At 39.3% G+C, this 12,070-nt stretch overlaps 1 protein-coding gene across 1 annotated transcript in view; it reads right to left on the minus strand.

Moving 5' to 3' along the window:
- The window catches only part of LOC127625104 (scavenger receptor cysteine-rich domain-containing group B protein), a 31,961-nt gene extending 20,227 nt beyond the window's left edge, over positions 1-11,734 (minus strand). Inside the window, 5 exon segments of the mRNA XM_052100188.1 lie at positions 1,284-1,602; positions 5,946-5,981; positions 8,912-8,944; positions 11,399-11,528; positions 11,669-11,734. Coding sequence (XP_051956148.1) covers positions 1,284-1,602; positions 5,946-5,981; positions 8,912-8,944; positions 11,399-11,528; positions 11,669-11,734 — 584 coding nt within the window.
- Positions 11,735-12,070: the final 336 nt, after the last annotated feature.

The following is a 12,070-nucleotide window of genomic DNA, read 5'->3' on the forward strand; positions in this document are numbered from 1 at the left end:
CTACTGAGCTCAACTCTGCATTGAATATGAGGCAAAACAGAGGGCTACGGTTTCAAGCAAGCAGATGCTGATATTTCTCATGTTCTTTTATTGAATTGAACTAACACACGGACACAAAAGGCTTTCTCGTATTGCCAGAGAAACAAAGCACTAACTGGTGATTCCTTCCCATGAAGATGTAATTAAATTCCCTCCAAAAATTCCCTAAGTGCTTTGTTATGTAGACATCATAACATAAATTAGATATGGGTGGCCGCTTCATATGACTAAAGCAGGACGGAGAAGACTATACTATATATATATACTATATATACTATACTATATATACTATATATACTATATATATACTAGAATTGGTATATATTGCGAGTGTGTGTGTGTGTGTGTGTGTGTGTGTGTGTGTGTGTGTGTGTGTGTGTGTGTGTGTGTGTGTGTATGTGTGAGCGTGTATTTATCACTTTGTGGGGACCAAATGTCCCCATAAGGATAGTAAAACCCGAAATGTTTGACCTTGTGGGGACATTTTGTCGGTCCCCATGAGGAAACCAGCTTATAAATCATACTAAATTATGTTTTTTGAAAATGTAAAAATGCAGAATGTTTTCTGTGAGGGTTAGGTTTAGGGGTAGGGTTAGGTTTAGGGGATAGAATATAAAGTTTGTACAGTATAAAAACCATTATGTCTATGGAAAGTCCCCATAAAACATGGAAACACAACATGTGTGTGTGTGTGTGTGTGTGTGTGTGTGTGTGTGTGCGCGTGCAACTTACTTATTCCAGAGATCAGACGGGATGGTGTAGTTGGTTCAAGGCCTGCTCGAGGCTCAACAGCATTATTGCCTGCATCAAAGAGAGAGAGAGAGAGAGAGAGAGAAAGAGAGAGAGATAGAGATAGATAGAGAGAAAGAGAGAGATTGAGAGAGAGAGAAAGAGAGAGAGATAGAAAGAGAGAGAGATAGAGATAGATAGAAAGAGAGATAGAGAGAGATAGATAGAAAGAGAGATAGAGAGAGATAGAGAGAAAGAGAGAGATAGAAAGATAGAGAGAAAGAGAGAGAGCGAGAGAGAGAGAGAGAGAGAGAGAGAGAGAGAGAGAAACAAATCATTGTCTTAAATGTGGATGGCATCAACATTAAACCGGGAGTTATTTCCCCAAGTATGTAATAAAACAGTATGTTGGATTTGTCTAGCTAGCATAATTATCTCCTAGAAGTTACACAAAGAATACACCGCTTTACACACCATTTGAGGAACACAAACCAGCTGATGTCTTTGAGTAGCACTTCATACTCAACATACCTCTACAGGTAACAGCCACATCTTCATAGTGGTAGCAGTTATGGATTCCCCATCCCTGATTCCCACATTGACTCAAGTCCACCTCTCCCCCTTTACAGTCCACGTTGTCCAGCAGAATTGGCCCAGAACCTTGTCCAAACCTGGAGCTGCTCCCTACAGCCACGGCCAATCCACAGTCCAGCTGCCGGCATATCACATTAGCATCCACCATGTCCCAGTCGTCATCACACACCGTTCCCCATGTGCCGTTATGGAGCACCTCCACACGCCCCTCACACCGGTTTCTACCATTCACCAGCCGCACTGAAGGTTTGATGTGGAAGAAGAACAGGTAATCAAAATAACATGAAGTACTTGAAGTAAACTGACTTTTATAGGTCACAACATGTTTTTTTCTTGTGTTTTCCATGTGGATTATTCTTCCCTACAAAAAGGTACTGTGGGAATACCGAGGTGAAGTGATGCTGTCTGATTGTAATACTATTCTCCTTTGATATATACCATGGTTTTTACTCTTACAGTTATTTACATTTATATGTATTGTTTCAATGGTACTCCAAGGTACTTCAAAGAATTCCATAGTTCTACCATGGACAAAGAAAACATGGTAATACCATGATACATTGATAGTGTTAGATGGAAATATGATGGTATTTTTGTATTGCATTGTACTGAATTATTACCACATTGATCCATGCACAATGGTATTTACATGGCCCTCCAAAGAACATCAAAGTATACCTTGGTATTTACCATTGTGCATTTGTAAAAACATTGTAAAAAAAAAAAAAAACTGGGTGCTTTTTGTTTTTGTCACCATTCTGAGTAAACTCTAGTGACTGTTGTGTGTGAAAACCCCAGAAATACTCAAACCAGCCCATCTGGCACCAATCATGCCATGGTCCAAATCACTGAGATCACATTTTTCCCCATTCTGATGGTTGATGTGAACATTAAAGCTGCGTTCACACTGCCAGCGACTTTTTCGCTTCAGGTCGCCAGTGGCTGGCGGTTAGGTCGCTAGTGGGTGTTCCCACTACTGGTTGCCTAGTAACGTTTATAAATGACATTCCATTGCTGTTGACAGCGAATCAGTTTTCTTGCTGCCAAAAACAAACATTTTGGAGGGAAAAGACTAAATATAAATGGAATCAGTACATAAAATGCGTTAAATCAAAGATGAGCGAGAAACAAGGCCTGCTCTTTGCCATAGCGTCTGTTTATCTGCGGCGAAAACGCAAACGCCGGTCTGTCTGGGTCCACAAAACCATTCAATCTCTGAGTCCAGTACCACCGGCTGGATGAAGTCCGGTTCCAGCAGTACATCAGGCTGGACAGGACCCAGTTTGATGAGCTGCTGCAGAGGGTGGGTCCCTTGATTTCTGCAGGAGCTGAGAGAGAGAGAGAAGGATCATGTGAGCTCTCCCGTCTTCTCCCGTATTGGCTGTCGCTCCCGTAAGTCGCTCTTCATTTGAATAAAGTTAAACTTGTCTCAACTATGTCGCGTCGCTGGACACGCCCACATCTGGTTGCTAACGGTCGCGACAGCTCGTGTCGCTGGACGTCGCTGTGCTCTTGTTGACAATGAATGGGATGGTGTCGCTGTCTCGCGCGGTGTCGCTGGCAGTGTGAACGCAGCTTATCTGAAGCTCCTGACCCGTATCTGCATGATTTTATGCACTGCACTGCTGCCACATGATTGGCTGATTATATAATCACATGGATGTTTGTTGGTGCCAGACGGGATGGTTTGAGTATTTCGGCAGTTCTGTGGACGAATATCATGATGCATCTCCCAAAAAAAAAAAAACATTTTACAGTGAATACAGTTTTTTCTCAATCGCTTTGGCTAATTGCTTGAACAGTCTTAACATTCTCTAAACTTTAAGTGCAATTGTCACAACTGTTGAATGAGACATCACAACTCACCCAAAACATTTCATTCATGCTTTTAATCCTAGTTATTGTGTCAGTAAATTGGCTAATGCCACCAAAATGAAAAGTTTTTTCATCATCGTGTGAGCCGCACTGGTCAAAATGTTTAGATGTTATTGTGCAAATTGTAGACAGTTGTACTTACTCTTTTGCACACATTTGCCAAAACATGTGCAATTTGCTCATGAAATTCAAATCTGATGTGAGCAAGAAACTAATTGTTCAGAGATTTTAACTTATTGTTTTGAAAAAAATTATTCTCATTCGAGAACTGAGCCAAAGCCATTGAGAAAAACTGTAATAGCAAATCCATGGTATTATCAAGATACAAGTCCAAAGAAAACATGGCATTTCCGTGATAATTTCCAAAAAAAACTTGGTATTACAATAACAGATGTCCAAAAACATGGTTATACCATGATGCATCTCCAAAAACATGCTAATTTACCCCAAAAAACGTACTGTGATAAATATCCACAAACATGGTGTTACTGTGATCATTTCCAAAAATCATGGTATTACAGTAATACATCTCCAATAACTGTCCAAAAAGATGCATCTCCTAAAACATGGTATTTCCGTAATAAGGTTCAAAAACATGATTTTACCATGATAATAAAAAACAAATATGATAGATGTCCATAAAACACGGTAATGCCATGATGTATCTCCAAAAACATTGTATCACTGTGTGAATTTTCAAAACAACATGGTATTATGGTGATAGTTTCCAAAAAAACATGGTATTACCATATTACTTTTTGGTACTGTTTTGTTTGTTAGCTCAGCTAGAAAAAACATGGTATTTCCGTGATAATTTCCAAATAAAAACCCATGGGATTTCTGTAACAATGTCCAAAAACATGGTATTACAATAATAGATGTACAAAAACATGGTTATACCATGATGCATCTCCAAAAACATGGTATTACTGTGATAATTTACCCCCAAAAACATACTGTAATAAATGTCCACAAACATGGTGTTACTGTGATAAATGTCCACAAACATGGTATTATTGTAATAAATGTCCACAAACATGGTGTTATTGTAATAAAGGTCCACAAACATGGTATTATTGTAATAAAGGTCCACAAACATGGTATTATTGTAATAAATGTCCACAAACATGGTATTACTGTGATAAATGTCCCAAAAAAATGGTATTATGGTAATTCATCTCCAAAAACATGGTATTACTGTGATAATTTACCCCCAAAAACATACTGTAATAAATGTCCACAAACATGGTGTTACTGTGATAAATGTCCACAAACATGGTATTATTGTAATAAATGTCCACAAACATGGTATTATTGTAATAAAGGTCCACAAACATGGTATTATTGTAATAAAGGTCCACAAACATGGTATTATTGTAATAAATGTCCACAAACATGGTATTACTGTGATAAATGTCCCAAAAAAATGGTATTATGGTAATTCATCTCCAAAAACATGGTATTACTGTGATAATTTACCCCCAAAAACATACTGTAATAAATGTCCACAAACATGGTGTTACTGTGATAAATGTCCACAAACATGGTATTATTGTAATAAATGTCCACAAACATGGTATTATTGTAATAAAGGTCCACAAACATGGTATTATTGTAATAAATGTCCACAAACATGGTATTATTGTAATAAATGTCCACAAACATGTTATTACTGTGATAAATGTCCCAAAAAAATGGTATTATGGTAATTCATCTCCAAAAACATGGTGTTATATGATCATTTATCACAATAATACCATGTTGTTGTTTTTTTAATTGTCACAGTAATACCATGTTTTTTGACAATTTACCACAGTAATACCATGTTCTTTGGACATTTATCATGGTATTATGGTTATAGTTTTCATGTTTTCAAAAAACATGAAATTACGATAATGCATCACCAAAAACCTGCTATTACTGTGATAATTAAAAATAAATATGGTGTTACTATAATAATGTCCACAAACATGGTATAACTGTAATAAATGTCCACAAACATGGTATTACTGTGAAAAATGTCCAAAAAGATGCATCTCCTTAAACATGGTATTTCCGTAATAATGTTCAAAAACATGATTTTACCATGATAATAAAAAACAAACATGGTGTTACCATGATAGATGTCCATAAAATACGGTAATGCCATGATGCATCTCCAAAAACATTGTATCACTGTGTGAATTTCCCAAAAAGCATGGTATTATGGTGATAGTTTCCAAAAAAAACATGGTTTTACCATAATACTTTTTGGTACTGTTTTGATTGTCACAGTATAGCCCACCTGAAATCTCTTCTGGCTCAGTGCGTGTTACTGAATGAATAACTCAAGATGAAACAGTCCAGTACGGCTCTAATATAATGATATAATAGACCCAGTAAGAATGTCCCTAATCCCCTTCAACTTAAGGCACAATAATAAGTCTAAATATGACATATGACTCCAAGAAATGAATGCGAAAGGGAAGAGAGAGAGAGAGTGAGAGGACATGGCATAGAGGTTGAAGCGGATTGTGTAAGTTGAGCATGGAAGTGGCCTGTTTTTTCTTCTTGTGCCTGTTTAGAGGTGATTATGATCTGTATCATCTCCATATTTCTCTTGCTGTCCCCGTGTTTCTGCTAGTGTCTTCTCTAGAGGTGTGTTCATGTACAAATATGTTTGGGTCAGGTATGAAAGGGTGAGAAAGGGCTGCTCAGAAAATGCTCACCTTGTGACTGTGCTGTCATTGAGGCGGTGATATTGGCTGTGAGAAAACAAAATGAGAGAGAAAGAGAAAGAGACAGAGAGCACAACGATTTTGGTCAAATTATTTGTTGAAAGGAGGTTCTTGGCCCTCCATACCTACAACCCTCTATATCTACTATATCTATTTTCCTGTAATTTTAGACTCAGCGAAACAGGAAAGACAGTTCTGCTCAGTCTGTGCTACCAGAGACTGTAGAACAGAAATATAAGCATGAAAACACCTGAATGAAAAAAAACGATGGTTTAATTATAATTAATTAGTAACACACTTTGTAGAAACGGTGAATTTAAATGCACAATCGAAAGAAATAATAATAGGCACATTATGTAGAAGGGTTGGCACTCCTAAGAACATGTCATTTTTATTTCTATTCTCTCGTTCTCAAGTTAAATTGCAAAAAATTGCAAAAATGGACGTGACAGTTGTGAAAGCAGCACTTGCCTATTCATGATAAGGGAATCCATCTAAAACACTTTGAAACCAGCATAATTTGATTTATTTGACTTATGTAAATTATTTAAGCAAACCATAGTAAAACAATGTTCTTATAACAAAATAAGGCAAGTTGCAAAATGTTGGTTTCTGTATCGTTTTCGGCCATCTAGTTGTTTTTTGTGTATGTGTGTGTGTTAAAATCTGTATCTGCCAAAATTCTTTATATCGGTGCATCCCTAGAAAATACGCTACAGTGCGCTTCAGAAAAGTATAAAAAAATCTAGCTAATGTTTTCATGATATTTTGAAGTGCTAATAACAATATTGTGCATATTAATTAATGTGGTATACCGTATTACCAAATACCGGTATATGTCTAATAAATGCAGATTCTTAAATATTCCCTCAAAGCTTTTCTTTGTCCAAAAACTTTTAAAGAATCTCCACTGCACATACATGTATTCCAAACAGTACAAATAGGAAATAATTGGATAAAATGTGAATATATTGTTATATATTGTTATATATATTAAATATATATTAAAGGATTATTTCACCCTCAACTTGTGAAACAATGTTGTGCTCAGTGATGTCATACAATGGCAGTTTATGGTGACACCTCTTCAAGCTTCACAAAAGTATAATTCAGATGTCTAATTAATTATTCATGAGACTCATGATTGTTATGAAAGTATATGATAAGATTTGATGAGAAACAAACTGAAATCTAATGTGTTATTTAGTGTAAATGTTCACTGATCGTTGATCTCCTGTGTGTGTTCATGATAGGACACGAGAGCAACAGATCACGCTGCAGCCACTTAAGATTTGGGGCGTTCAAGCGAAAACCGTATGGTTTATATAAAAACAGGTCCTCCACAGCGATAGCGACAACAGATCACAACACAGCTGCACACAAAACAGAGAACAGAACTTACTGAACATGTCTGAAGATTTTGTAGTAGAAGAATTGATCCTGAAGGAGGTATTGCCCCAAGTGAAGGAGTTCAAGTACCTCGGGGTCTTGTTCACGAGTGAGGGGACAATGGAGCGGGAGGTTGTCCGGAGAATCGGGGCAGCGGGGCGGTATTACACGCGCTCTATCGCACCGTTGTCACGAAAAGAGAGCTGAGCAGGAAGGCAAAGCTCTCGCTCTACCGGTCAATTTTTGTTCCTACCCTCACCTATGGTCACGAAGGCTGGGTCATGACCGAAAGAACTAGGTCGCGAGTACAAGCGGCCGAAATGGGCTTCCTCAGAAGGGTGGCGGGCTTCTCCCTTAGAGATAGGGTGAGGAGCTCAGTCATCCATGAGGAGCTCGGAGTAGAGCCGCTGCTCCTTTGCATCAAAAGGAGTCAGTTGAGGTGGTTTGGGCATCTGGTAAGGATGCTCCCTGGGCGCCTCCCTAGGGAGGTGTTTCAGGCACGTCCAGCTGGGAGGAGGCCTCGGGGAAGACCCAGGACTAGGTGGAGAGATTACATCTCCACACTGGCCTGGGAACGCCTCGGGGTCACCCAGTCAGAGCTGGTTAATGTGGCTTGGGATAGGGAAGTTTGGGGCCCCCTGCTGGAGCTGCTGCCCCCGCGATCTGACTTCGGATAAATGGTTGAAACGGATGAATGGAAGAACTGATGCATTTCTATGCCCAGCCTTGTATTTGTACTCGGAAATCAAACAGAAGCATAGAGGAGGTGACTCTGCCACTGTCACACCATGTCCTAAACTGACAGCAAATTACACAAAATAAAATGTATATTTTCTATGATAATCAGATTTTTTTACCTAGACAGCCGCGACGAGCGACGGTACATTCTATTGATCGCTTGCTTTCTATTTTCATCATCGCATGTGTAACTCCATCCACTGTGAACTGGCAGCGTCAGTCCAAAAACGTTAAAAAAAAGGAGGTGGTCACCATAAAGTGCCATTGTATGACATCACAGAGCACATCATTGTGTTTCAATTACTCCTTTGTGTTCAGAAAAAGAAAGAAAGTCATATAGGGTTATAACAAAACAGGGGCGAGTAAACAATGACTGAACTTTCATTTATGGGTGAAATATCCCTTTTAGAGTAATTAAAACACTTTTAAGTTAAGACTGGTGAGACTAGATTACTTCACTTTGTTCAGGACAAACCCCTTCCCTCCATGGACACATTGGTCAGGGTTTGTTTTCCTGTGTTTTGAAGAAGTATTGAGACAGCTAATGTTAAACTCTGTTCAAACTTTGGTGTACAATTTCAGCATCGCACAAAGACGGCAGAAAAGAGGCTTTTTAACAACACATCCTATTGAAGTCAATTCACAGGCTTCTCTGCTCATTGATGTTAATGTCACTGAAACATCACTCCCTTTCAAGTTAATTCCCCAGGCATGTGGCGTAGGTCAACTATACTGTACATTTAATTCGCAGCATAATTTGAGTAATAAACTGTGCAACATGACTTTAGGGTTGCATATTAAATGTGAAAATGATTTATAATCATACTTACTGGTAATAGATCTTCGTCGAAGTTTGAGATCTCCTGCACACAGATAAATAATTGATAAAAGCAAATTAAACATAAACCATACACTGTAAAATATTTATTACATTTATGGAGCAATGGCTGATGAATATGTATTGACAGTGTAACACATGAGACTCAAAAATAATGCAATATAGTACTAAGTACTAAACAACATAACGTGTAACATAAAACACCAAAATGTACATAACTGACATAAAAAAATATATTTTATATATAATATATAACTATTTCAATCAACTATAACACATGTGATGGGTCACACAGGGACTTGTGGGAACACCTGATTATAGTTTTTTCATTAATTGTTACTAGTTTACTGTAAAAGAACAATCATTGTCTTATTAAACACAATCTACATTTTCTTTTATGGTAATTCAAACTTTTTACATTGAAGATGTCTTTTTAAAGGGGCCATGACATGCCACCCTCATTCTGAACCGCTGTCACAAAAACTCTGTTTTGGTGCTGCTTCTCCTTTAAGACTTGTTAGTACACGCCCACTGTTCTGATTGGCTCTCTGCTCTTGACTGACCGGCACTTTCTTTGCCATCTCACCGCTCACTGAGCAGGGCTATAGAAGTGATTAAAGATCAAGTAAGCATTGATGTGTTGTCGTGGAGGCGGTCTGATGCAAATGTGTTCCGCAGTGTGACATCACAATGTGCAGGAAGTCGACAACGAGTTGTTTTGGCAGCTTGGTTTTCAACAAGTGCTTTGAGGATTGAGGAGGAAGTTTTCTTCAGGACACTGTATTTTAAAGATAATCTTGTTCAATTAATGATCATGCACCTGTGGAACGGTCGTTATGACATTAACAGCTTACAGACGGTGGGCGATTAAGGTCAAAGTTATAAAGAGACCTTTCTACTGACTGTGGAAAAACACCAAAAGAAAGACGCCGAGGGTCCCTGCTCATCTGCGTGAACGTGTCTTAGGCATGCTGCATGGAGGCATGAGGACTGCAGATGTGGCCAGGGCAATAAATTGCAAATGTCTGTACTGTGAGACGCCTGAGACAGCGCTACAGGAAGGACAGCTGATCATCCTCGCAGTGGCAGACCATGTGTAACAACACCTGCACAGGATCGGTACATCCCTGCATCAGTGCTCAGACTGTCCGCAATAGTCTGAGAGAGGCTGGACTGAGGGATTGTTGGCCTGTTGTAAGGCAGGTCCTTACCAGACATCACCGGCAACAATGTCGCCCATGGAGACAAACTCACCTTCACTGGACCAGTGGACTGGTCAGTGACTGACAAAAAGTGCTCAGTCACAGTTTTGTCTCTCCAGGGGTGATGGTCGGACTTGTATTTATCATCAAAGGAATGAGCGTTACACCTGTACTCTGGAGCGGGATCGATTTGGGGCTGGAGGGTCCGTCATGATCTGGGGCGGTATATATGAAAGCACATAGGCAATGATCTACTGGGAGTTGAGTTTTTCCAGGTACAGCACAGGAAACTTTCTCGAAAGCACATGCTGATGTTCTGACACATATCAAGCATCTTCTCAAATGTCCATGTCCCCATTTAGCCACTGTGTGGTGCTAAAAGCGAGTTTTTAATCAACAAAACCGACCTCCCTACCTTAAACCTTAAACCTAAACCCAACTGACAGAGTCATAAAGAGCAAATGTGAAATTAAAAACAATTGCTGAAGCAACCACGTAATTTCTTGGTGTTTCTATGACACTTTCAGCTCACGTGTCAGTTCAAGTGCTCTTCGGGACCCGTACCCCGGTCCAGTGCATTGCAAGTGCAACGCTCTATTAGTTGGTAACACTCACACAAGTTTGGATAATAATGCAAACGTTAAAATGTATCGCCTTAAAAGTCATGCACTATATGACTATATGTCATGAAATAGCATTGTGTGAGTAAGATGGCGAAAAGTAAGTCTTTATGAACTGATAATCTGTCCTTTTCTGCATATCGCTGCACCGTTTTGTGGTCTGTTCTACATAACGTGCCGGCTCATTTTTGCTTATCGTGGCCCATTCTGTTCTTTTTGCGGCCGACCCACTGGCCCGCTCGGTTCTCCCGATGGCCTGTCCGCCCCTGATCGACCCCAAAGTGCGTCGGCCCACCGGGAAAATGCCCGGTATGCCAGATTACCAGTCAAGCCCTGACGTGAATCCATGAAACCAGGTTGATCAAATTCATGGCACTGTTTATTGCCGATATTGAGAGAAAGTTGCAGAAACTATTTACATCAGGCCTGGTTGTGATGATAAATAACATTTAGATTAACTGTGACAAATTACTATCATTAACCCTTAACCAGCTGCAGCACATTTAGGGTTGCCGACCATCCCGTATTATACGTAATCGTCCCATATTTGACAGTAACAGTACTAAGACTTGTACTGATACGGTGGCCCCGGAAGGCCAAAGATTATTATTTCTATATTACTTTATATGGCCACTTTCCACTAAGCAACGCACTCACCAAATTGAAGAATCGCAATGATGGCTAGCATTAGCAGTGATGCCAGTAGGCAGGTGAGGAATCTCCAGCATCTGCACACACCATCTGAGACACGCTGACCTTTCATGGCAGAATGGATCCACCTGGACACCTGCAACACAGATAAACACCTTCAATTCTATTATCTTCATCTATCAATGTCCGATTTGTTATTTTAAGATTATTTTTTCTTTGTTTTTTCTCTCTCTTACTGTCACTACTTCTCACTGAAGCAGTTCTGGACCAACAGACCTCACAATAACAGGTTTCTACAGTATCTAGGCTACTACAGAGACTGCTCATCACTGATTGGTTCATTTTGCTCTATAGTACATTATGTGAAAAAGAAAATGACACACGCATACAACAACATCAACAACAACAAATTGTGAGCCTGCAGGCGGTTCTGCTCTGGATGGACTTGTATTGACATGAGAGCAGACAGCCGTTAGGGCACCGATCGTTTCTCACTGTCAATGACTCTGTGTTTATACAATATGGTTTAAAGTATGGTTTGTGCTCGATACTTCATGTGAATCATTTATTTCATTGAGAAAATACCATATGTAGTCTATTTTTGCATTTAAAAGATACTAGATTATACCTTTGGATTGAATTGCATTTTAAATGTTTATCTGATTGATTGCCAAATGC

This window comes from Xyrauchen texanus, chromosome 3 (assembly GCF_025860055.1).
Source record: "Xyrauchen texanus isolate HMW12.3.18 chromosome 3, RBS_HiC_50CHRs, whole genome shotgun sequence".
In the NCBI taxonomy this organism is placed as follows: Eukaryota; Metazoa; Chordata; class Actinopteri; order Cypriniformes; family Catostomidae; genus Xyrauchen; species Xyrauchen texanus.